This window comes from Amorphotheca resinae (assembly GCF_003019875.1).
Source record: "Amorphotheca resinae ATCC 22711 unplaced genomic scaffold M430scaffold_4, whole genome shotgun sequence".
NCBI classification, from domain to species: domain Eukaryota; kingdom Fungi; phylum Ascomycota; class Leotiomycetes; order Helotiales; family Amorphothecaceae; genus Amorphotheca; species Amorphotheca resinae.
Window position 1 is genome coordinate 1637345 of NW_020194474.1, and position 24077 is coordinate 1661421.

At 49.2% G+C, this 24077-nt stretch overlaps 9 protein-coding genes across 9 annotated transcripts; 5 read left to right on the plus strand and 4 right to left on the minus strand.

The window, feature by feature from the left end:
* Window positions 1–20: 20 nt before the first annotated feature.
* On the minus strand, window positions 21–2327 carry M430DRAFT_49524 (hypothetical protein; the record flags this gene model as incomplete). Its single annotated transcript, XM_024868075.1, has 6 exons — window positions 21–62; window positions 128–1467; window positions 1526–1695; window positions 1745–1923; window positions 1983–2180; window positions 2241–2327. 6 exons carry the CDS (start codon window positions 2325–2327, stop codon window positions 21–23), a joined length of 2016 nt encoding a protein of 671 aa, XP_024722551.1.
* A 362-nt stretch (window positions 2328–2689) lies between these two features.
* M430DRAFT_57715 (hypothetical protein) lies at window positions 2690–4197 on the plus strand. The gene is made up of 4 exons (XM_024868687.1): window positions 2690–3176; window positions 3227–3291; window positions 3343–3566; window positions 3620–4197. Exons 1-4 carry the CDS (start codon window positions 2817–2819, stop codon window positions 4027–4029), a joined length of 1059 nt encoding a protein of 352 aa, XP_024722552.1. The 5' UTR covers window positions 2690–2816; the 3' UTR covers window positions 4030–4197.
* Window positions 4198–4587: 390 nt separating this feature from the next.
* On the minus strand, window positions 4588–8722 carry M430DRAFT_137603 (hypothetical protein). Its single transcript, XM_024862520.1, has 2 exons — window positions 8236–8722; window positions 4588–8165 (listed from the first exon to the last, which is right to left on the minus strand). Exons 1-2 carry the CDS (start codon window positions 8424–8426, stop codon window positions 4931–4933), a joined length of 3426 nt encoding a protein of 1141 aa, XP_024722553.1. The 5' UTR covers window positions 8427–8722; the 3' UTR covers window positions 4588–4930.
* A 174-nt stretch (window positions 8723–8896) lies between these two features.
* M430DRAFT_137606 (hypothetical protein) lies at window positions 8897–9864 on the minus strand. Its single transcript, XM_024862521.1, has 3 exons — window positions 9694–9864; window positions 9546–9626; window positions 8897–9486 (listed from the first exon to the last, which is right to left on the minus strand). Exons 1-3 carry the CDS (start codon window positions 9694–9696, stop codon window positions 9301–9303), a joined length of 270 nt encoding a protein of 89 aa, XP_024722554.1. The 5' UTR covers window positions 9697–9864; the 3' UTR covers window positions 8897–9300.
* A 256-nt stretch (window positions 9865–10120) lies between these two features.
* Window positions 10121–16052, plus strand: M430DRAFT_17953 (hypothetical protein; the record flags this gene model as incomplete). The annotated part of the gene is made up of 4 exons (XM_024863768.1): window positions 10121–12086; window positions 13974–14318; window positions 14359–14660; window positions 14748–16052. The coding sequence occupies 4 exons, from the start codon at window positions 10121–10123 to the stop codon at window positions 16050–16052; spliced, it is 3918 nt and encodes a 1305-aa protein (XP_024722555.1).
* A 748-nt stretch (window positions 16053–16800) lies between these two features.
* On the plus strand, window positions 16801–17123 carry M430DRAFT_225153 (hypothetical protein; the record flags this gene model as incomplete). The annotated part of the gene is made up of 2 exons (XM_024864708.1): window positions 16801–16974; window positions 17049–17123. 2 exons carry the CDS (start codon window positions 16804–16806, stop codon window positions 17100–17102), a joined length of 225 nt encoding a protein of 74 aa, XP_024722556.1. The 3' UTR covers window positions 17103–17123.
* Window positions 17124–17491: 368 nt separating this feature from the next.
* On the minus strand, window positions 17492–19183 carry M430DRAFT_34288 (hypothetical protein). Its single transcript, XM_024866521.1, has 3 exons — window positions 18909–19183; window positions 18530–18855; window positions 17492–18479 (listed from the first exon to the last, which is right to left on the minus strand). The coding sequence occupies exons 1-3, from the start codon at window positions 19111–19113 to the stop codon at window positions 17523–17525; spliced, it is 1488 nt and encodes a 495-aa protein (XP_024722557.1). The 5' UTR covers window positions 19114–19183; the 3' UTR covers window positions 17492–17522.
* A 428-nt stretch (window positions 19184–19611) lies between these two features.
* M430DRAFT_98957 (hypothetical protein) lies at window positions 19612–21742 on the plus strand (the record flags this gene model as incomplete). Its single annotated transcript, XM_024870156.1, has 3 exons — window positions 19612–20085; window positions 20137–21579; window positions 21626–21742. The coding sequence occupies 3 exons, from the start codon at window positions 19612–19614 to the stop codon at window positions 21740–21742; spliced, it is 2034 nt and encodes a 677-aa protein (XP_024722558.1).
* A 1906-nt stretch (window positions 21743–23648) lies between these two features.
* Window positions 23649–23975, plus strand: M430DRAFT_225184 (hypothetical protein). Its single transcript, XM_024864709.1, has one exon. It carries the CDS (start codon window positions 23739–23741, stop codon window positions 23913–23915), a length of 177 nt encoding a protein of 58 aa, XP_024722559.1. The 5' UTR covers window positions 23649–23738; the 3' UTR covers window positions 23916–23975.
* Window positions 23976–24077: the final 102 nt, after the last annotated feature.

Consider the following 24077-nt stretch of genomic DNA (forward strand, 5'->3'; position numbering starts at 1 on the left):
CGAATCGCTCAACTCCCGTGCTATAGACCCGCCCCATTATTGAGCACATATGTCCTGCAAGACTATAACAGGTAAAGGGTGAGCAGCGATGCGAGAGAAAGACAAAGAGAGTAGTGGGGTAACTTACATCCTTCAAGAGGTGAACCCTCTCCTTGGATTGCATGAATACATCCCTGTACTGTCTTAAACTCTCCCGCATCACTTCGGCACGTGTCGCCCGACCTTCACAGATCGCCTTCATACGCAACTCCATCTCCTTTCGAAGGAATGGTTTGCTGAGACTTGTTTCAAACCCCATTCTGTCATAGCCAGCCACGAGCGCTACACCAAGCGTCGAGGGTATGAATTCTTCAACTCCACCACCAGCTGCCCCTCCCCCTCCCCCTCCCCTTCCGCCTCCCCCCCGACCTCCTCTATTACTTCTTCCGCCTCGCCCTCCTCTGCCTCCGCGTCCGGCGGCAGGTGCTTCATCACTGTCGCTGCCATCGTTGCCACCTCCACCTCGCCCTGCTGTCTTTGGTTGTGTGTAGACATAGCTTCGGGTCTTGATCTTCGCAATATGTTCAGCCATCGTAGCATCAGTGCCAATACCATTGGCATCCATCAACGCAATAAGCTCAGGCTCCGTAAGGTACCCAGGGGCAGAGGTTTTCCCGTCTGTCATCAAAGCCTCTGTAGGTTCGAATCTCTCTCCAAGCGTGAAGTTCGGTAAGACCGCGCTATTAGTCCACTTCTCATATGGGTACACGTCGAGGAAGTTTCGTTCCAAGACGATGAGGCCGCGCGTGTGAAACATTTCGTCCCCGTACTCGATCTCGACATCTGTAGCTTTGCCTTTCGCATCGTCTGAACAACAAGCCAGAAATCGGCGCGTGATAAATTCGTAGACGCGACCTTCCTCGGCGTTCAATGCTGTCGGGGCGCAGTATGCTATTGGATGGATAGGAGGATGTGCCTTATCATCGTGTCTTCCCTCCCGCGGTTGTCTGAAGGCTCCATTTACCAGGTTTTGAGCGAACGCTCCCCACCGGTTATCCGGAGTCTGCTTCTCGACCAAAGCCCGAAGGTTCATCCCTTTATCGAAACGGTCTGTTTCGGTTCTTGGATAGCTGATGAAGCCCTTGTTGTACAAATTTTCTGCAATGCTCATAGCCTGCTGACTGTTCATGCGCAGGAACCTGCTAGCCATTTTCTGTAACTCCACCGTTGTCAAAGGCAATGGCCTCCACTTACTAGTTGGCTTCTCCTGGACTTTGGTGACCTTCGCAGTCTTTGCAGCAAGGCATCTCTCAAATAGTATGGTTACCACTGCACGGTCGAAGAGGCGGTTTCGTCTCCAGTTGAAAACTACATTAATATCGTCTCGTTTGTGTGTGACTTTGATACTCCAGAAAGGCTCTGGCACAAAGTTTTTGACTCTGAAGTAGCGGTCCACAACAAAACCAAGGGTTGGGAACTGGCAAGACCCTGGTGGTACTGTATTAGAAAACAATACCGTCATGTGTATGCATTTGAGGATCCTTACCGTAGCTTAAGATAAGATCGGAGAATGGGCCGCCCAATGCTCGAAGAGTTTTGGTCTGAAACCTTGTGAAAGCATACCCAATTCTCAGATCCAGCTCCATGCGAGCAGCAACCGCATTAACCTGACGATCATCAAGATCAATGGGGTTCTTTGCCGCACGAATAACGTGTCTAATGAGAGTGAGCAAGAATGGTCAATTCGCCGGCTATAGTGACTCACGCCCTCTCGATATTACTGAATCTTGCTCTCTTAACCTCGAGTCGACTGTTGCCTTTCAGAGCTTCTGCCCGCACCTCGCTACCAATATGCTCTCCTTCCAGATCGCAATCAGTCCAGATGAAGAGAGCCCTGGCACCTCTTGCCTGGTTTTCAATATTCGAGGAGATAGCTCTGTTTTTCTGAAAACTTTGTTAGGAGCAAACTCATTCCAAGTCAAAGTTTGATCGGAGCCACAAACCTGATCAATAGTTGTACGGACAGGGGCATCGAACAGACGCTCCGGGGGAGGATAACTCCAGTCATTATAATCTGGACCGAAAGTAAGTTCGGTCAAATGACCTGAAACACAGGTCATGACAACATTGCAATTGCCCCATGGTGGACCAAAGTCGAAGGTAAAGGAGTAGTTTTTTATGTACGTGTTGCCTGTGTTTGACTGGATAAGACTCTTTAGTCGGGAGACTGAGCAAGCATACGAAGTGCAAGTTCAACTTACGGTCTGATACTGCCCTCCTGAGAGATGGCCTGCTACGGCCTTTGCAATGGAAGGTTTCTCCGCTACGCAGAGGATCTTTCCAGGCATGTTTTCAAATGTCACGTAGATACAGCCATCATCTCAGAGCTTTATTGGAGCTTCAGCACGTACGAAGAAGCATGTCAGGACAGTGATAGAGCTTCAGAACACACGCGGGTATTTTGGCAGCCAATTCGGCGTGAGGATTGGGAAGACTGTGCGTCCACAAGGGCAGAGTCCAGGCGCATGAAAGAGGTTCTACTGTACGGTATGGAATACAGTAATGCCATAATACTACCATAGATCCTCGAAAAGAAGCTTTAATACGAGATATAGATGCCTTGGGTAAAAAATAAATATTTACTTAAATTCTCGGCTGCCAAGCGATCCTTTGGCTGATCGCGTGGAAGCTTCAGATTTGGTGGAACCCATTCCGTCATCATCTGAAGGAATAAGAAATACAAAGTGAGCAATGGAGCACAACTCCTCCATCCTATCCGCAAATTGATCGGTCTGCGAGTTTGCATCGGCATAGCAGCAGCTTCATAAGCCTTCGATATGGCTTTACCTCCATTGAAGAGCGTTGTTGAATGCGCTGATTTCTCGAAGACCGTTGTCCCCTACATCTCACAGCTATACACGCTCCCAGAACAGCTCCTCCAGTCCTACAACAAACCTGAGGAGCTTCTGGCTATCTACCTAGCCACCAATCCCCTCGTATCCGCTTTCGCATTCTCGCTCTTCATATCTCCGTTCTTCCTCCTGATTTCGGAGATCAATAAGAACTACTCGCAAGTAGACAGGTGCTGGAGCCTCCTGCCTACACTCTATAATGCCCATTACGTTGTGTATGCCCATTTGGCAGGCCTGCCAACTCAGCGCCTTGACAATTTAATTGCTGTTAGCACCGTGTGGAGTGTAAGTGGTTCCTTTCAGCTGCCCGGAAATTATACCTGACAAAGCTCTAGCTGAGGTTGACCTTCAATTACTGGCGCAAGGGAGGATACAGTATTGGATCGGAGGATTACAGATGGTATGGTGAATGACCTTTTCTAGCCTCGGCACACGTACTGATAGCTTCTAGGGAGGTCCTTCGAAAGAAGATCAGCCCGGCGCTGTTCTTCGTATTCAACGTCGTCTTCATATCCCTCGCGCAAAACATACTGCTCTTCTTGGTTTCAACACCCACATACGTCATGTTACTTGTATCTCGTTTTAATGGAACAATGGGTACGGCCGACATAATATTTGCGAGGATCCTAATGGGCTTAATACTGGTGGAGTTTCTCGCAGATCAACAGCAGTGGAGTGAGTATCATTCCGGCATCAGAGATATCACATATCTAACCTCTCCGTGGCAGATTACCAGAAAGCAAAGAAAGCCTACCAGAAAAGCGCCAAAGTGCCACCAGGTTTCAATCAAGAAGACCTCGATCGTGGGTTTGTGGTGACCGGTCTCTGGTCGTGGAGCCGCCACCCCAACTTCGCAGCTGAGCAGGCAATCTGGGTCATAATATACCAATGGGGTTGCTGGGCGTCCGAAGTCCTCTACAATTGGACTATCTTGGGTGCTATGTCGTATATCTTCCTCTTCCAGGCGTCAACGTGGTTCACCGAGCTCATCACCTCGAGCAAGTACCCGGATTACAAAGAGTATCAACAGTTGGTTGGCAAGTTTTTACCCATACCTGGCTCGAGCTTACCAGCAGAGCCCACCGATCAGAAAGCAAAACCCAAACCCAAACAGAAGACAAAAGAAGGCCGTCGGTAAACGGGCAAGGCATATTTAGAGAAGCGTATCTAGAGAAGTGGTTGCTATTTCACCTTAATGAAGCCATTGCGGGCTGGATTATGAACATATCTGTAATAGGAGTCTCAGGGTCAAAAATGATTATAGTAATCTCGAATGATTTACCAACATCCCAAATTACATAACAAGAACTCTCATATTTCAAAAGATATTAAAGAAATATAAGTGCTCAAGTACAGAAGCTAGCTATCATTCCACCAAATAAATGGCAGAGAAATATTAGCATTGTATGGAACTTGTAAAATAGGAGAAACGCAAAAAAAAGAAGGATGGGTAGGGCGGCTGCTGAAAAGGGTTCCAGTGGAAGATATTTTGACCAAGACAGGCGTCTGGAGTTGCAATGACCTTTGCTGTCTGACTTGCATCTAGGCAGGTATTCAAAAACGAACAGCTCTCGAAGTTGGAGATTACCTAAGGTATCTATCGTTTTCCTGATGGCTCGCATTGTGGTTCAACAGATTCACAATATAATGGATGACCCATTCGTGGTATCACGCATATCATATCAGAGAGGCGCCCCGCTGCTTATTGTCGCTGTCAAATTGTATGTATGTTTAGGTATATATGTCTATTCATGGTATCTCAAATGATCTCGCCTCGTCAATGCCATCCATCCACGCTCCATCCAATCCAAAACGCCAGCAAAATGGCGGCGTATGCAGTCAGCATACCTGTCTCTCGACAGCACGAGTATCGCAGCTGTGAACCTCTTAGGTGGCCTTGCCATATGAGTTAATAAAGGAGAGAACACTGTCAAGATGCACCAAGTCGCCATCCTTCTATACTCCAATACTTCTTTCTGTGTAGAAGGGTAATATGAAGAGAGAGCAAACCCAACGCATAACAAATAACAAAACGTAGATCAAACCCTCTGACTGGCAAAGTCCAAAACCTCGCAATCGTCTTCAAAGAAACCCTCTTCATCATCATCCCCAGCATTACCGCTGCCTGAGCGGCCACTCTTTCTTAATCTGGTCGTGACTACAATCTGATCCATATCATTGGTGTGATCTGTGACTCTCATGATACGCTCAATTGCCGATGATGGAAGCGCACGATGATCAGACGGCGCATAGAACGAATCTTCAGTGTCTTGAGCCGGCCCTACATCAAGCTTGACAGATTTGATTTCACCACCGAAAGACCAGGGGATTTTGGACTTGGTAACTAGTCTCGAGGGTATGTCGTCCCTCGCTCCAGTGGGAGATAACAGAGCTGATACGGACGGTGATGAGATTGGAGCCTCTTCATGAGAGTATACGTGCAGGGAAACCCGTCGATCAGTGTGGAAAGGCTGGTACGGAGCATTAGACTCAATCTCTGCCTGAGGGATTGAGGATTCGACACCCTGAGGTCGAGCTGTTGGTGGTTTTGATCGCCCAAATCTTGTTGAGAGAGGGTCCAAGTCCCGCTCAATGAATTCGAGGTCGACGCCTTGAGCGGCTTCGTGGATATCCTCGGGAGCAATATTAAAGTCGGGAAGATATGGGAGCCTGAACTCAACATACTTGGCACCCCTAGATGCTTTCTGCTTATCCGCCGGCCGATCAGCTCGTCTGCTCTTGACTGTATACAATCCAACAATTCCACTAGCAACAACAAGAACCGAGTCACTGCGTTTCCCGTTGAGCAGCCTAATGCAGGCTCTACTTGGTGTCACTGCACTTCGAGGTAGATGCAATTTAGGGCTGCCAGATTTTCGCATCTCATTCATCCTTCCCGTTGCAGCCCCGACTGACCTACTGATTCCCGCAGCCAATGCATGAGTTCCATGGCCTGCTTGAGACGATACACTGGCTGCTGATAAAGCCGAAATTCCTGTACTGCTTCGACGCCTCCGACTTACCAGAGGTCGAGCAGCAGTCCACAGAGAATTGACAGCGTTTGAAGCCACACCAGCAGCAGAGAGTGGCGAACCACCAGTGTCTTCATCGGGCTTACGGCTGGGAACTTTTCGGCGGGGTGGTGGCCACGTAAAGGCACTAGCTGGAAGATCGAGGATATGGACTGTGCCAGGCTCCGTCACCATTGCAGCGCGCTCACCATGTGGAGAAGTCCAGGCAACGTCCACAATCCTCGCGATTGTCATTCGCGAGAAGTAAGCAATTTGTCTAACATGGGGGCCATGGGTTTCACTGCCTTGGCCCCCCCCTTTAAGAAATGAGGACTTGGAATACTGGATTCGCATCAGATCCCAGACAAATTGCACATCACCTTTACTACTTGCTGTGAACAAAGCCAGGCCACTGGGAGCAAAAGAAAGGAAGCTACACCCATGGGGGACTTTGAATGTGGCCAAGGGATGCGGTAACCCCCCAGTGAAGGAGTTGTGTTGTACTAGGGAATCCAGATCGATGATAGATATCAGTCCAGGGTCCTTATTAATTGGGGGCGCCTGGTTTGGTACTCCATGAGTTGGAGGAAATTGATGAGCCATATTTTGATGAGTCTGATATTGCATGCCGCCATTAGTAGGTTGGTGAGGTGGTGATTTGTTCCAGTAATTGTTCCAGGCCTGCACTCCTTGTTTCCCAAGGTATGCCGCACCTTTAATAACTTCTTGGGTCGCTGCTTGCGCCAGTTGCTTCATCATGCTTTCTCCGCCTGGCGTCTCCACCAAACAATTTACGGGTGGTAGCTGAGGCGGAGCTTGTCCATTCAGGCCGGGTATTCTCGCGGTAGGAGAAACAATAGGGACTGCTGCCCGAAGAGAGATCTGCGATGAAGGTGTAGATGGACAATATGCTAGCCATCGGCCATTCAGAGATATGATCGGAGCCTTGTACTGCTGTCGTCTGGAGGGCGGGTCGCTATGGCGCCAGTCGCCATCTGCGAGTCCATGGAGATCGGTTGAGTCAACCGTAAGTCCATGTTGTACGGTAGTCCAAACCTTCCCGACACATTTGAACGTTGGCAAGGCAGTGTCAGCCCCTTCTTGTCGGAACATCCAGGTCTCCCCAGTCGTACCAGACGCAATCACGAGATTACCACTGTCTGCAAGGATAGACAATGACCCAACCGGAGCTGGTGCTCTGAATAGCGGGCTCGTCGTGGGGATAGTGACGTGTGTTTTCGGTAGAGATAGAAGCGTTGCCACATGTTCCTTGGTACTCAATGAGTAGACCTCTACTGTAGTTTGGTAATATTCAGTCGAGGTATCGTTTTCGTGAGTTGAAGGGGTGTGAACTCTCGATGGTCCTCGAACACTTTCAGGTTGAGTCGCTGAGATTCCTTCCGACGGAGGTACAGGGAACTCTCCACTCGAGGCATCACTAGATGTCCAGACCGCGCCATGGACAACAACAGCTATTAAGGGAAAATGTTGGGAATTGCTGCCTCGGAGATTCCATGAGAGTATCTTTGCATTGTACACTCCGCCACGGAGCCCGTCGATCCTGACGATCCTATTCAACCCTCTCCTGCTTACAGCATATACGTCAAGTCCACGATCATATCCAGCTACAACGACATTATCGACAGTTTTTGGAGAGTCCTGAGAAGAAATTGGCAAGCTATCGAAGCCACAGTAATATCCATTATCACCAGGAACAAGACCAGGCGCAGTGTGGGAAAGCAGGAGGTTGACATCTGGTGCTCCATAGAAATGTGCTTGGGCTTGGTGCGGAAGTGGGGGCTGCGGACCGTAACGGGAATACTGCGAGTACATCGAGCTTCTACGAGCAGCATAAGATGAGACTTGAGAGTGATGATCGTCAGCACCATGCGAGTAATTACCGTCCAAATGATAACTTGTGGGTCTTCGGCGATTTGGAGGAGAAGTTGACGTTGAGTACCCATTCTGGAGAGGTATTCCTCGTTGCTCTCTTGTAGTCCATCCGAAGTGGGCAAGCCTATCTTCATAGGACGATGGCAGCGTTGGGGGGGACTCTCCAAGTTGGATCAGGTTATTCGGCGAGCTAGAAAATGCGGGGACATTCTTTGCCCATTCAGTCGTGTTCTGAGAAGCGGATGGAGTCGGGGCCGCAGATAATGCGTTCAGCAAAGGAGATGTCACCGGGTTTCCATTTGAGGCAGAAGCAACTGGCTTCACCTCTGACCCTTGGAACCGACACGGGAGGTTCGATGACCTGTTATTCCTATTGCGGGTGACTCATTAGTATCTATACCTATCTAGCTGCCCAGAACCACGAGTAACATGTTACTTACGACATCTTGGAGGCATTTTTTGTCACCGCTGCCACAACGCCACAATCACCGTTGTCCTTCGCCGTCCCATTCTTTCTCCCGTTTTTCGTGGGGATCTGAACTCCAGCTGATGAGGCCTTCTGAGTCGACTTATTAAGCTGCGGGGTATGGTTCGACGTGTTGGTGTTGTCTTGGTCTAGTGAAGGGGGCATTCAAATAGCGATCTGGCTCTACCGGTGTTTGTTTTCTGGCAAGCACTTCAGGACAATATGCCCTACGATTTGAAGTGTCGCAATGTGGGCGATAGGACAGATAGCGATCGGTGAGACACTCCCGCGGGCTTCCTGAATAGCCAGAAGCCAGGAAAGGGCGCGGGAAGTGCGAGGTATAGGCGATCTGTATGTACAGGGCGTATCAGCTCCGTCCCGAGGGCGATAGACTGTCTAGAAGGCTGGTTTGTTGCTTTTTGTTGTGGCAGTTTGTTGCTCTTGGGTGAAGAGCTGTCAAGTGGAGGGTGAGTGTGATGATGATGCTGATGAGGGGCAGCTGGGCTGCTCTGGATGCAAGCGCCTGTCGGCAACATTAGCGCGGGTTCTTGACTCAAGTCTCAGGTACGTGATAGGCTGATAGGTGGATCGCCGAGTCGCGTCTACGCAGTGCTTGCTGGGATCCATGATTAGCAAGTCGGGACCCGGTATTTATATTTATCGTAGGTCTACAGGGAGCTCCAATGTCAGGTACGGAGAGAGGTACAGAGAGAGGTACAGTTAACTTGTCGTACAAGAATAATAACCCCCACCTGGCTGTCTATCTTTTCAACTGAGCGTGTATTGGCCACAATAAAAGCCTGCATGGCTTCAAACTCCCAGATCCCAGCTGTGAAAGACATGTTGTATTACTTCGTGCTTCGTACATGTGTTGCCTTTATGGCCACGATCCATTCCCACCATCCTATAGCTGCGCCCCGCTGTTCGCATGGCCACGATCCGTCCAAGCCCTTAAGCAAACAAGTATATTGTGTCAATGCCGATTGTCGACTTGGCAAACGTCTCCATTCCTGCCAGAACCGGTCCCAGATGATAGACATCACGCCTTCTTCTTCCCAGCAGCCTTTGCCTTGGCTGCTCTTTTCCTGTTGCTTCGGATCATGACCATACTCAGGAAAGATCCAACGACAGCCGATCCCAAGAGGATAAGAATGACAGGAATTCGAATGGCCCAGACTCGTGGCGGGAAGATGTTCTGAAGAGGGTGGTCTGCATCAACGAAGGGCTAGAGGGCGGCTTGTTAGCATCTATAGCTGGCATATAGGAAATAAGAGATGGGTATACCATGAGAAGCGTCCATATTGTGTAGTAGAGGAAGACGACAGAAGCAGCGATAAGCATGCTAAGACCAACGAGCTTGTCGAGCTGGTACGGCGTTAGCAGGGCAATCCACGGTCAATATCCCACCGGAGAGAAGCCAAGGAGGCGTTACCATTGTTAAAAGTCGGATTGAAAATGAGTGTGATGGACCAAAGCTGAATTACTGAGCAGCGTGGTGGCAGTGACGCGGTTTCAATATTCTATTGCTGGTCGTTCAGCGAAAAGGCGATCTTACCTTACCTCACCCCCCGTAAATTATTTTAGCGCGCTGCCTAAAAGGTGCTTTCTTGCCTGGGCCTCATCTGAGCATATCAACAACAACCTTGCACACTTCATACCCACGAACTCTTCAGAAGTTCCTGTCGCACATTTGCGACACCTTTCAGGGAAGTGTCGCGATTCATACTTGGTGTTGGAAGAGTCGGCAGTGGCGCGTTCGGCGTACCTACTGCAAGTCGGGAGGAAGTGACCGTCTCGAATTCGGAAACTCATCTTGAACATTGGTGGAGCAACGGTCCCATCGACTCCGTAGAGACACAATGGAGGTTGAAAATGCCAGGCCTTTGGGGCATCACTCGGAGGAACAAATCTCGACCAAAAGCCCCAGGTCTCCACACCACGACCGAAAGGAAAACGGCGCATCGAGCAGGCAATCTGCTCCTCGCAGTAATGGGACAGCAGTGGCAGCGAGGACGGAAGAGGACAAACAGGCAGCCGCAAAGGCTGAATACGAAAAGCTGTTGAATATGCGATCCGGAGGCACCTATATACCTCCTGCGCGACTACGAGCACTCCAATCACAAATCACCGACAAGACCAGCAAAGAATATCAGCGTATGGCATGGGAAGCGCTGAAGAAGTCTATAAATGGTCTTATCAACAAGGTTAACGTTTCGAACATCAAGCATATTGTCCCGGAATTGTTTGGGGAGAATCTAGTCAGAGGTCGAGGGTTATTTTGCAGAAGCATTATGAAGGCACAGGCGGCCAGTTTACCCTTTACTCCGATATATGCAGCTATGGCAGCTATCGTCAATACTAAACTGCCTAAGGTTGGAGAGCTCCTTCTCAAGCGCCTCATCACGCAGTTCAAGAAAGGCTTCAAACGAAACGACAAGGCTGTCTGTCTCTCCGCAACGACTTTTATTGCGCATTTGTGCAATCAGCAAGTAGCGAATGAAGTTGTTGCGGCACAAATCTTGCTGCTGCTTCTCAACAAGCCGACCGATGATAGCGTTGAGATTGCTGTTGGTTTGACAAGGGAGGTTGGGCAACATCTCGAGGAAATGAGTGGCCCAATTGCTCTTGCAGTCTTCGATCAATTTCGGAACATCTTACACGAGGCGGATATTGACAAGAGGGTGCAATATATGATTGAAGTCCTTTTCCAGGTTCGCAAAGACAAATACAAAGACAATCCTGCTATCAGAGAAGAGCTGGATCTCGTGGAGGAAGAGGATCAGATCACACATAATATTGCTTTGGACGACGAGATTGATGTGGAAGACGGTCTGAATGTCTTCAAGTACGACCCAGAGTGGGAAGAGAACGAGGAGAAATATAGGCGCGTGAAAGCGGAGATCCTAGGGGAAGGAAGTGGGGACGAGGAAGATGACGAGGATGACACTGATGACAGCGAGGAAGATGAAGAGGAAAAAGAAGAGGCAGCGCTGGAGATCAAGGATCAGACCAACACTGATCTCGTCAACCTTCGGCGAACGATATATCTGACAATTATGTCCAGCATAGACCCCGAGGAATGTGTCCACAAGCTGATGAAAATCACGCTTCCACCCGGTCAGGAACCCGAACTTCCATCGATGATCATTGAGTGCTGTTCTCAGGAAAGAACGTATTCCAAGTTTTATGGCCTGATTGGCGAACGTTTTGCCCGAATCAATCGCCTTTGGACCGATCAGTTTGAACAAGCTTTCACCAAATATTACGACACCATCCATAGGTATGAGACCAACCGACTCAGAAACATTGCTCGGTTTTTCGGTCATCTCCTCAGTTCTGACGCAATTGGATGGCACGTACTGTCCGTTGTGCATCTTAATGAGGAAGAGACGACTTCCAGCAGCCGTATATTCATAAAGATTCTATTTGAGGATCTGGCTGAAGGGATGGGTATGCAAAAACTACAGAATCGCCTGAAAGATGACATTCTACGGCCATACTTTGAAGGGATTTTCCCGCACGACAATCCTCGGAATATCAGATTTTCCATCAACTACTTCACAAGTATTAAAATGGGCGCTCTAACAGAGGAAATGCGCGAATACCTCCAAAATATGCCTAAACCCAGTCTGCCTGCACCGCCTGCAGCAGATGATGATTCAGGCTCAGAGTCAGGCAGTTCCGTCTCAAGTTATTCGTCATACACGGGATCGTCATACTCGAGGTCTCGCTCCCCATCCCGAACTCGCGCTCTTGATGGGAGACGGTCACCTTCACTTACACCACCACGTCCTAGCAGAGGGAGAGATAGACGGAGAGGACGCAGTCTGTCCAGATCTGTGTCCAGGTCTGTGTCTAGGTCTGTGTCCAGGTCTGTATCCAGATCTGTGTCTAGATCTGTTACTCCACCCCGTCGGATTTCAAGGCGGGACTCTATCTCGGTATCACCTCCTCGGCGGGGACGCCGTGGATACAGCGATTCGAGATCCCCACCGCCAAGGCGAGCTACGCGGAGAGATAGTTACTCGCTTACCCCTCCTTCGAAACGAAGAGGGAGATCTCTGAGTGACTCGAGATCTCCGCCCCGAAAACGGACGGCCCGTAGGAACACTTCATCGGTCAGCGTGGAGCCTCGAAGGAGGCGGAGAGAAAGCATTTCAAGATCCCCACCACCGCGGAGGATCTCCAGGAGGGAAAGCGTCTCTGTAACCCCTCCACCCAGAAGCCGCAGAGATGGTAGCTATTCCAGATCACCTCCACGTCGGCGATTGGATAGCCGGTCTATTTCACCGCCAATTAAGAGAAGAAGAGATTATAGCGACTCACGGTCTCCTCCACCAAAGAGGGGTAGAAGATATAGTTGAAGAACGATGGAAGGATGAAGAGCGGAATTTGTACGTTTAAGAGTGGCATTAAATTGGCTGGCTGTGAAGACCGGGGCAGTGCTTATGATAGGGGCGCCAAAATCCAAACCACCTATCTGCCCATTTAACTTTCTCTCTATATTAAGATCTCACAAGATATGTAGGTAGCCTCCAATCGTGCCATGTGACCCTTTGCTAGTAACCCTGCATTGACAGAGCCACTTTGATACTACTCACATAGCGGATCGTCGTGTGGAATTCCAGGGCTTAGGATGGGGAGAATCCTTGATATCACGACTGCGGTATAGGAATTCACCAATAACAAAGCAGGTTCGCGCTCAGGAGAAAGTAGCTTCTTGTGGAAATGATCATGGTTCCAGCCAGTATTGATAGGATGCTGTTCTCCGGACAGCAAGCCAACTCTTGGATCTGCTACACGAGAGCGAATGTCGATTATGTCGTAAATGATTATATAAGCGAACGAGAAGCGGTTATGGTAATGGAAAGGCAAAAAGGGGATCCCCCATCTTAGCCCGCCAGCGCTATCTCACGCAATAGGGCAACTTGACCCGGATCTCTAGGGACTTTTGACTTATTACAACTTTGTTAGGTAAGGGTACCTAAGGTATGGAGACTAGGTAAGGTAGTTGGATCTGCGACTCACTCTGCGAGTCTGCCGCGACTGTGAGTAAGCAGGTTGAGAGACCTGCCAGTGACTAAGCCCGGGCCGAAGCCAAGCTCTTCCGTAAGGTAATTCGTATAGGACTATAGTCTAAAGGTACGTCGTCCAATTGGACAAGCGGCATGACAGTCCGAGAGATCTTTTGACAGATTACTGTACGGGGCATCCAGGTTAATAATCAGCCTGGGCAGATGGCCACTATCGGACCATCGGTACAGTAGTTCCTACAGCATGAGGATGTCATTGAGCCTGGAGTGCAGAGTGCTCAGTGCACGATGCTTACCTAGTAGTTGGCAGGCCGTCCAGAGTACCAAGCACTTTATATATAGTTCATATAAGGTACGGCTCTTGTGCTTAGCATGCGTCTTTGTATACCTGGCAAAGGCCGCCGCTCTCCTTCTACTATTGTCTTGCTTGATCACAAGACAATCCGGCGCCGCCGGCAGACTAAGAGGGTATGTAAGCAGAGGCGGACGTTTCTTATCATTTCCAAATTCTACCTCCTTCAATCGTGTACTCCGTGTGGCACCGACTTACTACTATACAAGTTGCAGAAGCCGTTACACACACTCATATCTCCCAATTCTTAGACGGAAAGATTTCAAATCTCATGGATGGACTTCTTGACACGCCCTTGGTGAGTGAGATATATGATCCGGCATTCAGGTGTGGTGATGGATGCTCGAGCGCGGGATGAGTCCCAATCACGGCAATCAAGCATCAAACGTCCTTGGGATGAAGATGGGACCACGTCAGCCGAACCAGGAAATTCTCGACCTTCAGCACTACTCCCGCCAGTTGATCCTGTATCATATCAGAAATCTTTAATACCTCGTGGGTTCGAGTCTGGGGCACTTTCACAAAGTTCGTATCGACGACCAGACTCTAGAGAATCAGAGGTGAAAAGGGCAAAAGTTGAGGGGCATGACTACAATGCCTCTTCCCGACGGAATATAGACGTTGATGGCAAAACCGCGCCCTCTTCGACACACAGCAAGTCACCTAGCCAAAGTGCAAAAAGATAGGACTCATTACTAACACGCTGTCCAAGAATCAGATTCTATATACGAGAAGCATCCGGGCACTCTTAAATCGCCTACTTTCCCGCTAAATGGCGGGACAGACGCTGGCGGACCTACAGCTTCTCGAGACGGGTTCAATCTATGCCAGAGATGCAGGAGGCTGATAACTCAGGATCGAGAATTGACGATCTCGAGCCTTTCAGAGTCTTGTGAGAGTTGCAAGAATAATCCAGAACTAGCATGGGTGACACAAGCAGCTGCGGCCGGATTAACTAAGATCGCGGGAACTCTTCGTTCAGGTATACCATCTGATCAGCGAGGCCTCAATCGTGTGAGTTAACCTGATCCTATGCATCCATTCTATACCTCCTCCCCCCACAGTTCTTCTGAATATTGCTGACTACAAAATGTAATTCAGGAACCTGAGCGATGTTGTCTTGGCCCTACACCTTGCCCTCCAATATCACGATTTGGTCTGAAACAAACATTGGACTGGATTCTCGGAAGTATTGATAAAGTCAATCAGATGGCGGATGACTTCGTAAAACGTGTTCCTGCCGAGGCTCTACAAAGTCTTGACAAGGATTATCCCATATACGACAAACTTCAAACTTATCCCACTAACATCATGGAACGCCGTCTCAATGGAAGCCTTGATGATACAACAAAGGCGAAGGTGGAAGTTGATGGCCCTACGTCTGACGCCAAGCTCCATACAAGACGAGGATCTTTGACCACTAACTCCTCGGCTGGTGAGGAGTTACAATCAATAAGCTCACAACCCGACCATTATCAAGCTCGATACTCATCGGACAGCCAAGCCCCAAGAGCGTCTAGTATGAATCCTCCTTCACTGAATCGCCATGGCTCACAAGTTGTCAACTTACCTCCACCATCGAGTCTGAACCAGTCTACTATCAATAGCTACCTACCTCCCATTGCCTCCCCTCGTTCATCCGATTCGGCTCTTCGAGAGCATTCCGCCGCTCTCCAGCACGAACTATCAATTCAGAAGATTGCAATTTCATCGCTACAGGGCGAACACGATAAGCTCCTGTTAGCTTTCTCACGGTCCCAGGCTCGAGTCAGTGCACTCGAGAGAAAACTTGCTGCATCAGACAGTGAAATCATAACTCTCACAGAAGAAAAGCTGAGACTCCAAACTCAGGCCATTGATTTGGAGCGAGATATAAGTGATCTGTCGCGGAGCAGAGATGAGTTTAGACAAGCTGCTGTAAAGGAGGGGTCACAGTATGTCGAGATTGTCAGAAAGGCGAGTCGGTTGGAGGAACTACGAGGAGAGGAAAGAAGATCTTGGAATCGGATAAAGGAGGATTTGGAGAGAAAGATCGAGGCGTTGCGTTCTGGAGCAAGCAGAAACGACGAAGCCGACGGTAAAGGAGACGCAACGTCTGCGGAAGAAATCACAAATGTCACACGAGTTACGGAAAATCGATGTACTGACACGCCCGCGTCTTCGGTCGATTTACCAGGAGATGTAAAGACGGAACCTGGAGACGAGCCTCAATCTGTCGGCCCGACATCACAGCCTTCAGACACGCGACAAGGATTCATCGAAGATCTTAAAGCCGAGATCAGTCGCCTCCGTGAGCGGTCCACACAAGTCGAAAACACACTGCGGGCGATTCGGGACGATAATCGAGCTATGGAAGGCATTTTCAAGACTATAGAGGATCGAGCAAAGACGACACTTGAGGATTGAAATTGATGCCCTGATTGTACTGCCATCAAAACATATAGTTGGTCTCTCCTAGTAGGACTTTTTGAGGAATTGCTATGAGCCGCATACAGCCAGCGAAGGTTACCTCGTATATGAAGTTATCAAATGCCGCCCTTCGCATGCATCGCATAAAGTCCTACGATCAGTGCACTTTGTGGAGAAAAGGGCATTCGAAACATGCGATATAAATTGTCGGCGTGGACTTAGCAAATCCACGATTATTACTGCACTCTCCCTGCAGGGGGGGAACGGGGGGGGGCAAAACAAATAAATACAATAAACGACGGGTTGTGCTCCCCGACACTCCTCCGACACATCTCAAACTCTCGCGCTCAGAGGTCTGATTATGGAGCAATGAGCATCGTGCAAGTCCTCTGCCCAAGGACATGGGTTCCGCGGAGCCTTGAACGTTTGGAGTCTGGACCCCCAACTGGGGCTCCTGAAACGCCCTCGCGTCGCGGTTTTTGAGAGCAACCGCTCGTCAAGTCTCACAATCCCAAAATAATATGAATATAATGATTTTGAAGCCCCGGCGCTTGGAGAGCTCGATTGTTTTCCTTTCTTTTTGCAATTTTGCGTGATTACTGCTACGGGCATTCCTGTTTTGCCCTTCGTGCCAATTTGCAGAACTTCCCCCTCTCTCGCCTTTTGACCTCGTCCAACCGCGCGGCTATTTAGATATCACTCGTCCACTTCACTCCATACCATACCACCACCGCCTCTGTCATCAACCATGGGCCAAGGATTTTCCGGCCCCAACGCCTTCAAATGGCTCGGCTTCACGCCCAAAGCCACAGCCGTGCTACAAGCAGACCCATTCCTCTTCACAGCGTTGATCCTCGTGCTTCTCGGCTGCACCTCCCTAGTTTTGCTGGCTGTATATATACATTTCGTGACCAACAAGGTTCGTAGACGTTAGGATTATGAAGACATATTTTCTTGGGTTGGTTGGTTTGTTCATTACTGATTTTGGATTAGGTCTATAAAAAACCTAAACCAGTGAAGGGCGCGGTGAAGGGGGCGAAGAAATAGATGCTGGTGGTTTTTTGGGGCTTTTGTGGGGGGGGGGGAGAGCGCAAGTTATGGAAGGAAGAATGGATGGCAGTAGTGGGATACGCATGAATGCCTAGATGGCTGGGAACGCTTGGAGTGAAATGTGCAGGACACATCTTTATGTTTAACGAAAGGGCGTTGAAGCAGGTGGATAGAATAATTGGGGGTCCGGCGCAGGTTACTTTCTGAGCGGGTGTTTGTTTTCTTGGGCCTTGAACAACAGCTCCTTGATTCCTAATCTAGACTCGAAGAGTGAAGAGTGGGCAAAAGCTCCAATCTTGCTACCAAGTCGGGTTCAACTACTGACAATGTTGGTTATTGTAGATATAGATTGGGAAGTGGTATTTACATTTCATATTCTATACAAAGGTCGTACTGCTAGTAATACATGATTTAACATTACTCTCGTAATGCTTCGATATCTACAATCTCTTTGACAGCTTCCGTCGTCAGGATCAGAGGGGAGTCATCCTGAACACAGACACTGTCCTCTATTCTAATCCCGATGCCCCTGAAATGCTTCGGCCACCGCTCATCATCAGGGACGTATATTCCAGGTTCTACAGTGACGCACTGGCCGGCTTTGAGGGGCCCATTCCTTGGATATCCCGGGCAGTCGTGGACATCCAGACCGATGTAGTGGCCAACGTGATGGGGGAAGAGCGCATACAAGGCATCTTTTGACATGTCGAAGCCCAGTTGCCTCAGCGCATCCTTTAACCCTTGTTCAGTAATTTGATGGATCTTATCCAGGGATACGTTGGCGCTCTCCCGGCATAAGGAAATGCTGCTCCGTTGGACTTTCAGAATGGCCTCATAGAGATCCCTTTGAGCATCTGAAAATTTCCCGGTGATCGGCCAGGTTCTGGTGATATCTGTAATATATCCTCCGTACTCGCCGCCAGCATCCACCAAGACGAGCTCACCGTCTTGAAGGACATCATCATTCCTTACATAATGGATGCTCAGCGCGTTCTTCCCGCCGGCAACAACAGGTACGTATGCACTGGCCTCGCAACCACCTATTTTAAATTCGTAGTCCAAAAAGGCTGCTAGGTCTTTTTCTTTGGTCCACTGGCGCCGCATAGCATTTGTATAGGCCCTTCCAGAGATCTTTCCGGCTATCCGCATATTGGCAATTTCTGCTTCGCTCTTGATAATCCTTATCTGGTTGATCAGCGGCTGCAATGGTTTGACCTTGCTGTCTTTTATCATCTTTTGAAAGTCGTTTGGTGGTGTGCCCTGACTTCTGAAAAAAGACGAAAACCCGGAAACTTTGGTTATGTTCGTGTAAATTTCGCTGGCCCCAGCAATAAGAGGGGCGAGCAACGAATGTAAGTTATTGATACTTCCGGTCTATACCACATATCAGCATATGAAAAGCAGGCGCGAGTTGATAGAAGAACCTCGTCCGCATTAAACACATCCAACGCCGCCTGCTCGCCGGATCTTGCGCCATCCCATTGTTCTGCCCTCGCATCCTTGGGCCGGACGAATAGGTGGAAGATGTATTCAGAGGAGGATCCAACTTTTTGGATAACTGCAACAGATTCCGGTTCTTTGAAGCCCGTCAGGTAGAGAAAATTGGGTTCCTGGTGAAACTCATAGAATACCGCCCCGGACCGGTATTTCGTCTCTGATGATGCTAATATTGCAATGCCATTATCAGGGAGACTCGCAGCAAGCTTCGCTCGACGGTTCGCATACTCTTGAGCAGTAATGCCGGGTGTGACTGAACAATCTGGTTAGCTAAGGTAGGCAATGAATGAAGGAGGTGAACCCTACTTTCTCCCGCGCGCAAAAGATGTGGGTGAGTCTCATGGACAGGTTGACCAAACTGTAGATCTGCAGCTGAGACGGTTGCATATGGCCTCCTTGGGTGACCTGCTGCGCGAGTTGCTCTGGTCGCAAGAGACTGGGCAGAAGATCTTGGTCGCGAAGAACTAGCTGCTCTTTGCAACTGCTGTAATATTGACCGTCTCGACTTCATATTAGGAACTACATTCGCTGCAGAGTGCGAATGGCTCTCGACGCATCAGGTCATGATACTATGCACAGGATGGATAAATAATCCATAATGCTTTTGGTAAGCAAGCATAAAATTGTTGCACCGAAGGCTCTAGCGGTTGCTGTGTGTGGTCGCTAGGCGCGTTTAAAAAAGAGTGGGTCGAGCATCTCCTCAGACTCTCGAGAGGTTTGTTGATACCAAACATCATCTCGAGCTTTGATTTTGAAGGTCTCCCAGCATTATCCCCACCACGCTCCTTGACTTGTGCTCGCGGCTCTTGTTGTACGGTCACACTGAGCAGCCAGCCATCTGTCCCAATGTCTCTATAACGCTCGTGTTCACCTGTTCGACCGTGTTCCAGTCGCGTGCTGCACCCCACTCCTTCCCCCAAGTTCCAGCTGCCAGAGTATTTGACAGTACTCGGAGTGCTTTCTTATGGCAGCAGTATCACTATCACCCTTGCCTCACACTCTGTCCACCATGTCTACAAGAAGAGTGCCTCTGTCGAGCAATCCCAACGCCGTCAACTCGCCTTACCGAGCATTAACCGCTACTGCTGCTGCTTCGAAGCCAAAACGCTCCCATGCAACAGTTCAACGCGAAGATTCATACGGGGGCCAGCCACCGGCCAAGAAGCAGATGTTGGAGTCTCAGTTGAGAACTCCTCCACGCCAGCAACCGACGCAGCCTTCAGCTGAAGGTAGACTATTTACTCGAAAATCAAATGCCACCCAGCCAACAGCATTCGAACGGAAATGCGTGGCAGCAAGCCAGAAGCCCAGCCAACCGGCGGCGGTTACAAAGGTGGATAAGGTATCAGATGAGGGTTTAGAATCGATCAGACAATGGCAGAAACACATCAAACGGATCTTTCCAAAATTCGTCTTCTACTTTGAGAGTGTTTCTGAGGAGGCTCGTCTCAAGTGTACAAGGCAAGTCATTGCTCTAGGTGCTGTAAGTAATCGAACTACCCAGTTGGTCCTTCTGGTACTAATTCTGCTCCAGCGAGAGGAAAAATTCTTTTCGAACGCGGTGACCCATGTGGTAACGACACGAGCGATACCACCGGAACATGACCCTAATTCTGTCCCTCCCTCGAATACCAATGATTCCGAACTGCAAAATGGTCAACCTCAGACTATCAACCCTTCCTTGCTCGACCGAACGTCTGAGGTTGCAAATGCCCAATCCGACTTGCTTGCTGCGAAAGGAAAATTTACGTTTGAAGTCCCATTGAACAGAAGACTTGCACCGCAAGGTCATGATGGAGAGATCAAAAGGCAACGAGGCCGTAATGCAGATGTGTTGTACCGTGCAAGAGAATTGGGCATGAAGATATGGGCACTCGAGAAGTTGCAACGAATGATGAACACTATGTTTGACACGGATACTGGTTACCAAGCAACCCACGGACACAACACACGAAGCAATTCGGTAGGAATCGCGGCGATACCTCGGACAAGCCGTGAGGCGGACCTGTCTCAGCTGCTTAGAAACGAGCGATTAAATGGGCCTTCGGATCGAGATCCAACAGTAGCCACGAAGGAATTGAACATTTTCAAAGGCCCTTTCATATACATTCATGATATCGATGAGAAGCAACGACCTATCATGGTCCGAGAGTATGCTAAGGTGGCACACAAAGAAGATGGCGATTGGCCACAGTTCCGTAGTGTTGCCAATGGTAAATGCCCATTCGTTGAGGAAGTGGATTACAGCAGACGAGAGGCAGAGAAAGAGAGGGAGAGACTCCGACTTCAAAGGCAACAAGAGAAAGAGAGGTCTATGGTCCCAAGGACGCGAGCCGCAGCCGCAATCGAAGCAGCCGCGATGCAACCACCAAAAATTGCTGGCACCAAAAGAGCCTTGGCTGAAGTGGACGATGGCTCTAATCGAACTGTTACCGTCTTGAGCAAGCAATCCAATCCATTCGATACGGCAAGAAATCCGTTTTCTGCCGAGCCCTCATCCAGAGGTACACAAAACGCATTTGTTAGTCGTGCTGCTGCAGGCCGTCTTTTTGGCGGAGAACCAGTTGCTTCGGGGCTCCAGCAATCAAATGTCACCTCAGCTATTCGTTCACAGATGATATCCTCAACAGCAGCCCAACCAGGGGCAAAAGCAGGGACCAGCAAGGAGGTTCACGGCCTGCAGCGGAAGGTCCTGGAGAAGAATAGCGGCGGCCCTGCTTCCTATGGCGGGCTTGCCAGCTCTCACCGCATGACTGACATCAGTACTGCTGCGAGAGAAGAACTGGCTGCTCGGCCAGATAAGCGGAAAGAGAGGCTTGATTTGATCGAGGAAGATCCATCCGAACGCGAGGAGAATGCTAGAAAGGCCGAAAATACCCGCAAGGCTAGGGCTGTCCAGCAGAGGAAGCTTGAGAAACGGGATCCCAAGCCTGGTTATTGCGAGAATTGTCAGGATAAGTTCGAAGATTTTGATGAGGTATGAGTCCCCTTGCATTCAAAGATCCTTTCTGACCATTATCTAGCACATTTTATCTCGAAAACATCGAAAGTTCGCCGAAAAGCCAGAAAATTGGCGGGAGCTTGATGCACTTTTAAACCAACTAGCTCGTCCTCTTCGCGAAGCCCAGGAAGGTTATTGAATGGTCGCCTCTTGGTTTTACGTCTAATGATCCATGCTATTACAGCCCTGCATTCCCGCCGTACCATAGCAGATACTGCGGGACCCTTTTGCTGGACTATCGTCAGCAATCTCTAGCATTTTAGGAGTCCGGGAACAGGAGTTACTGTTGTACAAAACCATTATCACCTTGTTAATTTCCCCTTCTTTCTTCTTGCTTTGCGACTATACCTAGCTAGCTTTGTCGACGCATTTAAGCCTAGCTTGCATGCATTCAGGAGCAGGAGCGTGCATCTTTTGGACAGCATTTACACGGGCGTCTTTGTTTCTTCCGTCTCTTCCGCCTCCGTCAGCCGTGGGCGGAATCCAATACCCGGCAGAGTGACGAACCCCGGGATTGGGTTGTTTAATGAATCTTTTATTGTAGATATGTATACAACTTCTACGTAAGAGATAGGATTTACTTGCAGACGACTTTGTTGCGCGTACGCTGCTTCCCTTGTCTTGTGTATGCGTGAGCACCAGCCCCCCTGAAGACGATCTCCCGGCTCCTGGGGAAGAGACTGAAAAAAGAAAATATGAGTCTCGTGTACTTACGGAGTAGGCTCCCAGGTTTTGGGTGCCATGCAGACAAGGCCTAGGTATCTAGGCATGCGTCCCCATCCCCACAAGGGCAGCACTTGCCAATGCACTATGTACATGGCAGGTAGGTATGTACTATGTAGACGATCAGGGGCTGTTACCTCCTGCATCTTCTCGAATATTGCCCATGTGTGATACGTCTATTAACTCCTCTGTATACTCCGTATACAGATACGTAAGTACAACACACAACCACTATATATATACCTATGTATATACGATGTAAAAGGACGAGCTCACAGCCCCCATTCAATCGAGCACATCCCCAAAATTTCTACAGTCTCAAGGTAAGGTAGGCAAACCAAGATCTCCGGCAGGGGAAGAGACAGGCATGGTACGCGAACTGAAGAAGCATGGCTCTTCTAGTGGTACGCTTAAAAAATAGGAGAGATGAAGAGAGAAAGAGGTAGTAGATTGGATATAGGAGATGTGGAGAAGGGCAAACGGCGGCATATTCCTGAATGTGGGGAACAGGGAGAGAGGGAAAAAGGAGAAAAAGAAAATAGGAGAAAAGGGGGTGGGCAGATGGATTATGGGGAACGAATGGAAATCCTACGGGGCTTTCAGTCTCAAGACCCTTTTTTTGAATTCAACGACTGGTTATATAATGCGAGGTGAGTACATATGTTGGGTACGTAGGTACCTAGGTAGTTGACGTTAAAAGGGGGGCGTGCATTTGACAACGCATATCTCCTCGACACCGGGGTTGTCTTGAGCATTTATTTCTTGTTGTGGAGAAGTATTTCTGTTCTTCAGATAGGTAGAGTTTGGTTTGTGTCGAGTGGGATAGACTCATACTGATTTTCGACTACATCGTGTACAGTCTGAATGATGCGTCTAGAGATGCGAGTAGATCTTGGTGATTAGATGATTCCGATTTTTCGACCTCTTAAGGTACCTATCTCAAGGTAAAGTAAGATACCTAGGGTAGCTCGCAATACTATGTTCCCTGTTCCATTTATACTTTATTGTTTAATTTCATATTCCCCTTTTCCCCTCCTTTTCTTTTTTTTGGGTTCCTTCTGGGAGCTTTCTAGAAGGTTGCAGGCGTGCCCTGGGTTTCAGGGAGAAAGGATGTAGAAACTTGGCATCATTCTTCGTCCTTGACTTACTCCTTGTCTTAAACTTCCGGATGGCTTGCATATTGCGCCCTACTCTCTTCGCTGTAGTATGATATTCCTTGCCCTGCCATTGGGCGGGCCTGATTCGGATACGGCATGCCCACGATTCAGTCATCCCACATTTTGGCGGTGAGAGCCGTGAGGGACCGAATTTCTCCGTATATACTGAAGTCTTGGTGTAACGTGGAACTCCACCAGATACCTTAGGTACGTGCCGCCAACGTGGTCAGCTCGTGGTGTTAATAGCGATGGATCATGGCATCCGACACAATACGTACAGAGCACGGAGGACTGAACCGTCTAAATCTCGTGCTCATCTACACAGCCATTCCAAATAGGGTTTCCACAGATATGGTCTCGCCGTCTGACGGTCTTACTTACGGCCACCCCCGTCGCTGTGCCGGAGCATCTGGGTCTCTGACGTTTGTTTGAACCAGGGAGGGACTGCCGTCCTACTACTGGACCACGGGTTACGGGTACCTACGTAGCGGGGAGAGTGAAACGCCAACAAGGGTTTTCTGGGATCTCTAGGATAGGCAGCGGAGCACCGTCGATCGATGCAACAGAGAGATGGGATGGCCATGGGTCTGAGTA

Bases quoted from the DNA above. Each gene is read 5' to 3' on its own strand.
- M430DRAFT_225184 (XM_024864709.1), top strand. From the start codon at position 23,739: ATGGCATCCGACACAATACGTACAGAGCACGGAGGACTGAACCGTCTA.
- M430DRAFT_137603 (XM_024862520.1), bottom strand. From the start codon at position 8,426: ATGCCCCCTTCACTAGACCAAGACAACACCAACACGTCGAACCATACC. The intron at 8,166-8,235 runs GTAAGTAACATG...CACCCGCAATAG, and splicing joins AAAAATGCCTCCAAGATGTC to GAATAACAGGTCATCGAACC.
- M430DRAFT_57715 (XM_024868687.1), top strand. From the start codon at position 2,817: ATGGCTTTACCTCCATTGAAGAGCGTTGTTGAATGCGCTGATTTCTCG. The intron at 3,177-3,226 runs GTAAGTGGTTCC...ACAAAGCTCTAG, and splicing joins CTGTTAGCACCGTGTGGAGT to CTGAGGTTGACCTTCAATTA. The intron at 3,292-3,342 runs GTATGGTGAATG...GATAGCTTCTAG, and splicing joins GGATCGGAGGATTACAGATG to GGAGGTCCTTCGAAAGAAGA.
- M430DRAFT_34288 (XM_024866521.1), bottom strand. From the start codon at position 19,113: ATGAAGTCGAGACGGTCAATATTACAGCAGTTGCAAAGAGCAGCTAGT. The intron at 18,856-18,908 runs GTAGGGTTCACC...CAGATTGTTCAG, and splicing joins TCTTTTGCGCGCGGGAGAAA to TCACACCCGGCATTACTGCT. The intron at 18,480-18,529 runs GTTCTTCTATCA...TATGTGGTATAG, and splicing joins ATGTGTTTAATGCGGACGAG to ACCGGAAGTATCAATAACTT.
- M430DRAFT_137606 (XM_024862521.1), bottom strand. The intron at 9,487-9,545 runs GTATACCCATCT...GCCGCCCTCTAG, and splicing joins CAATATGGACGCTTCTCATG to CCCTTCGTTGATGCAGACCA.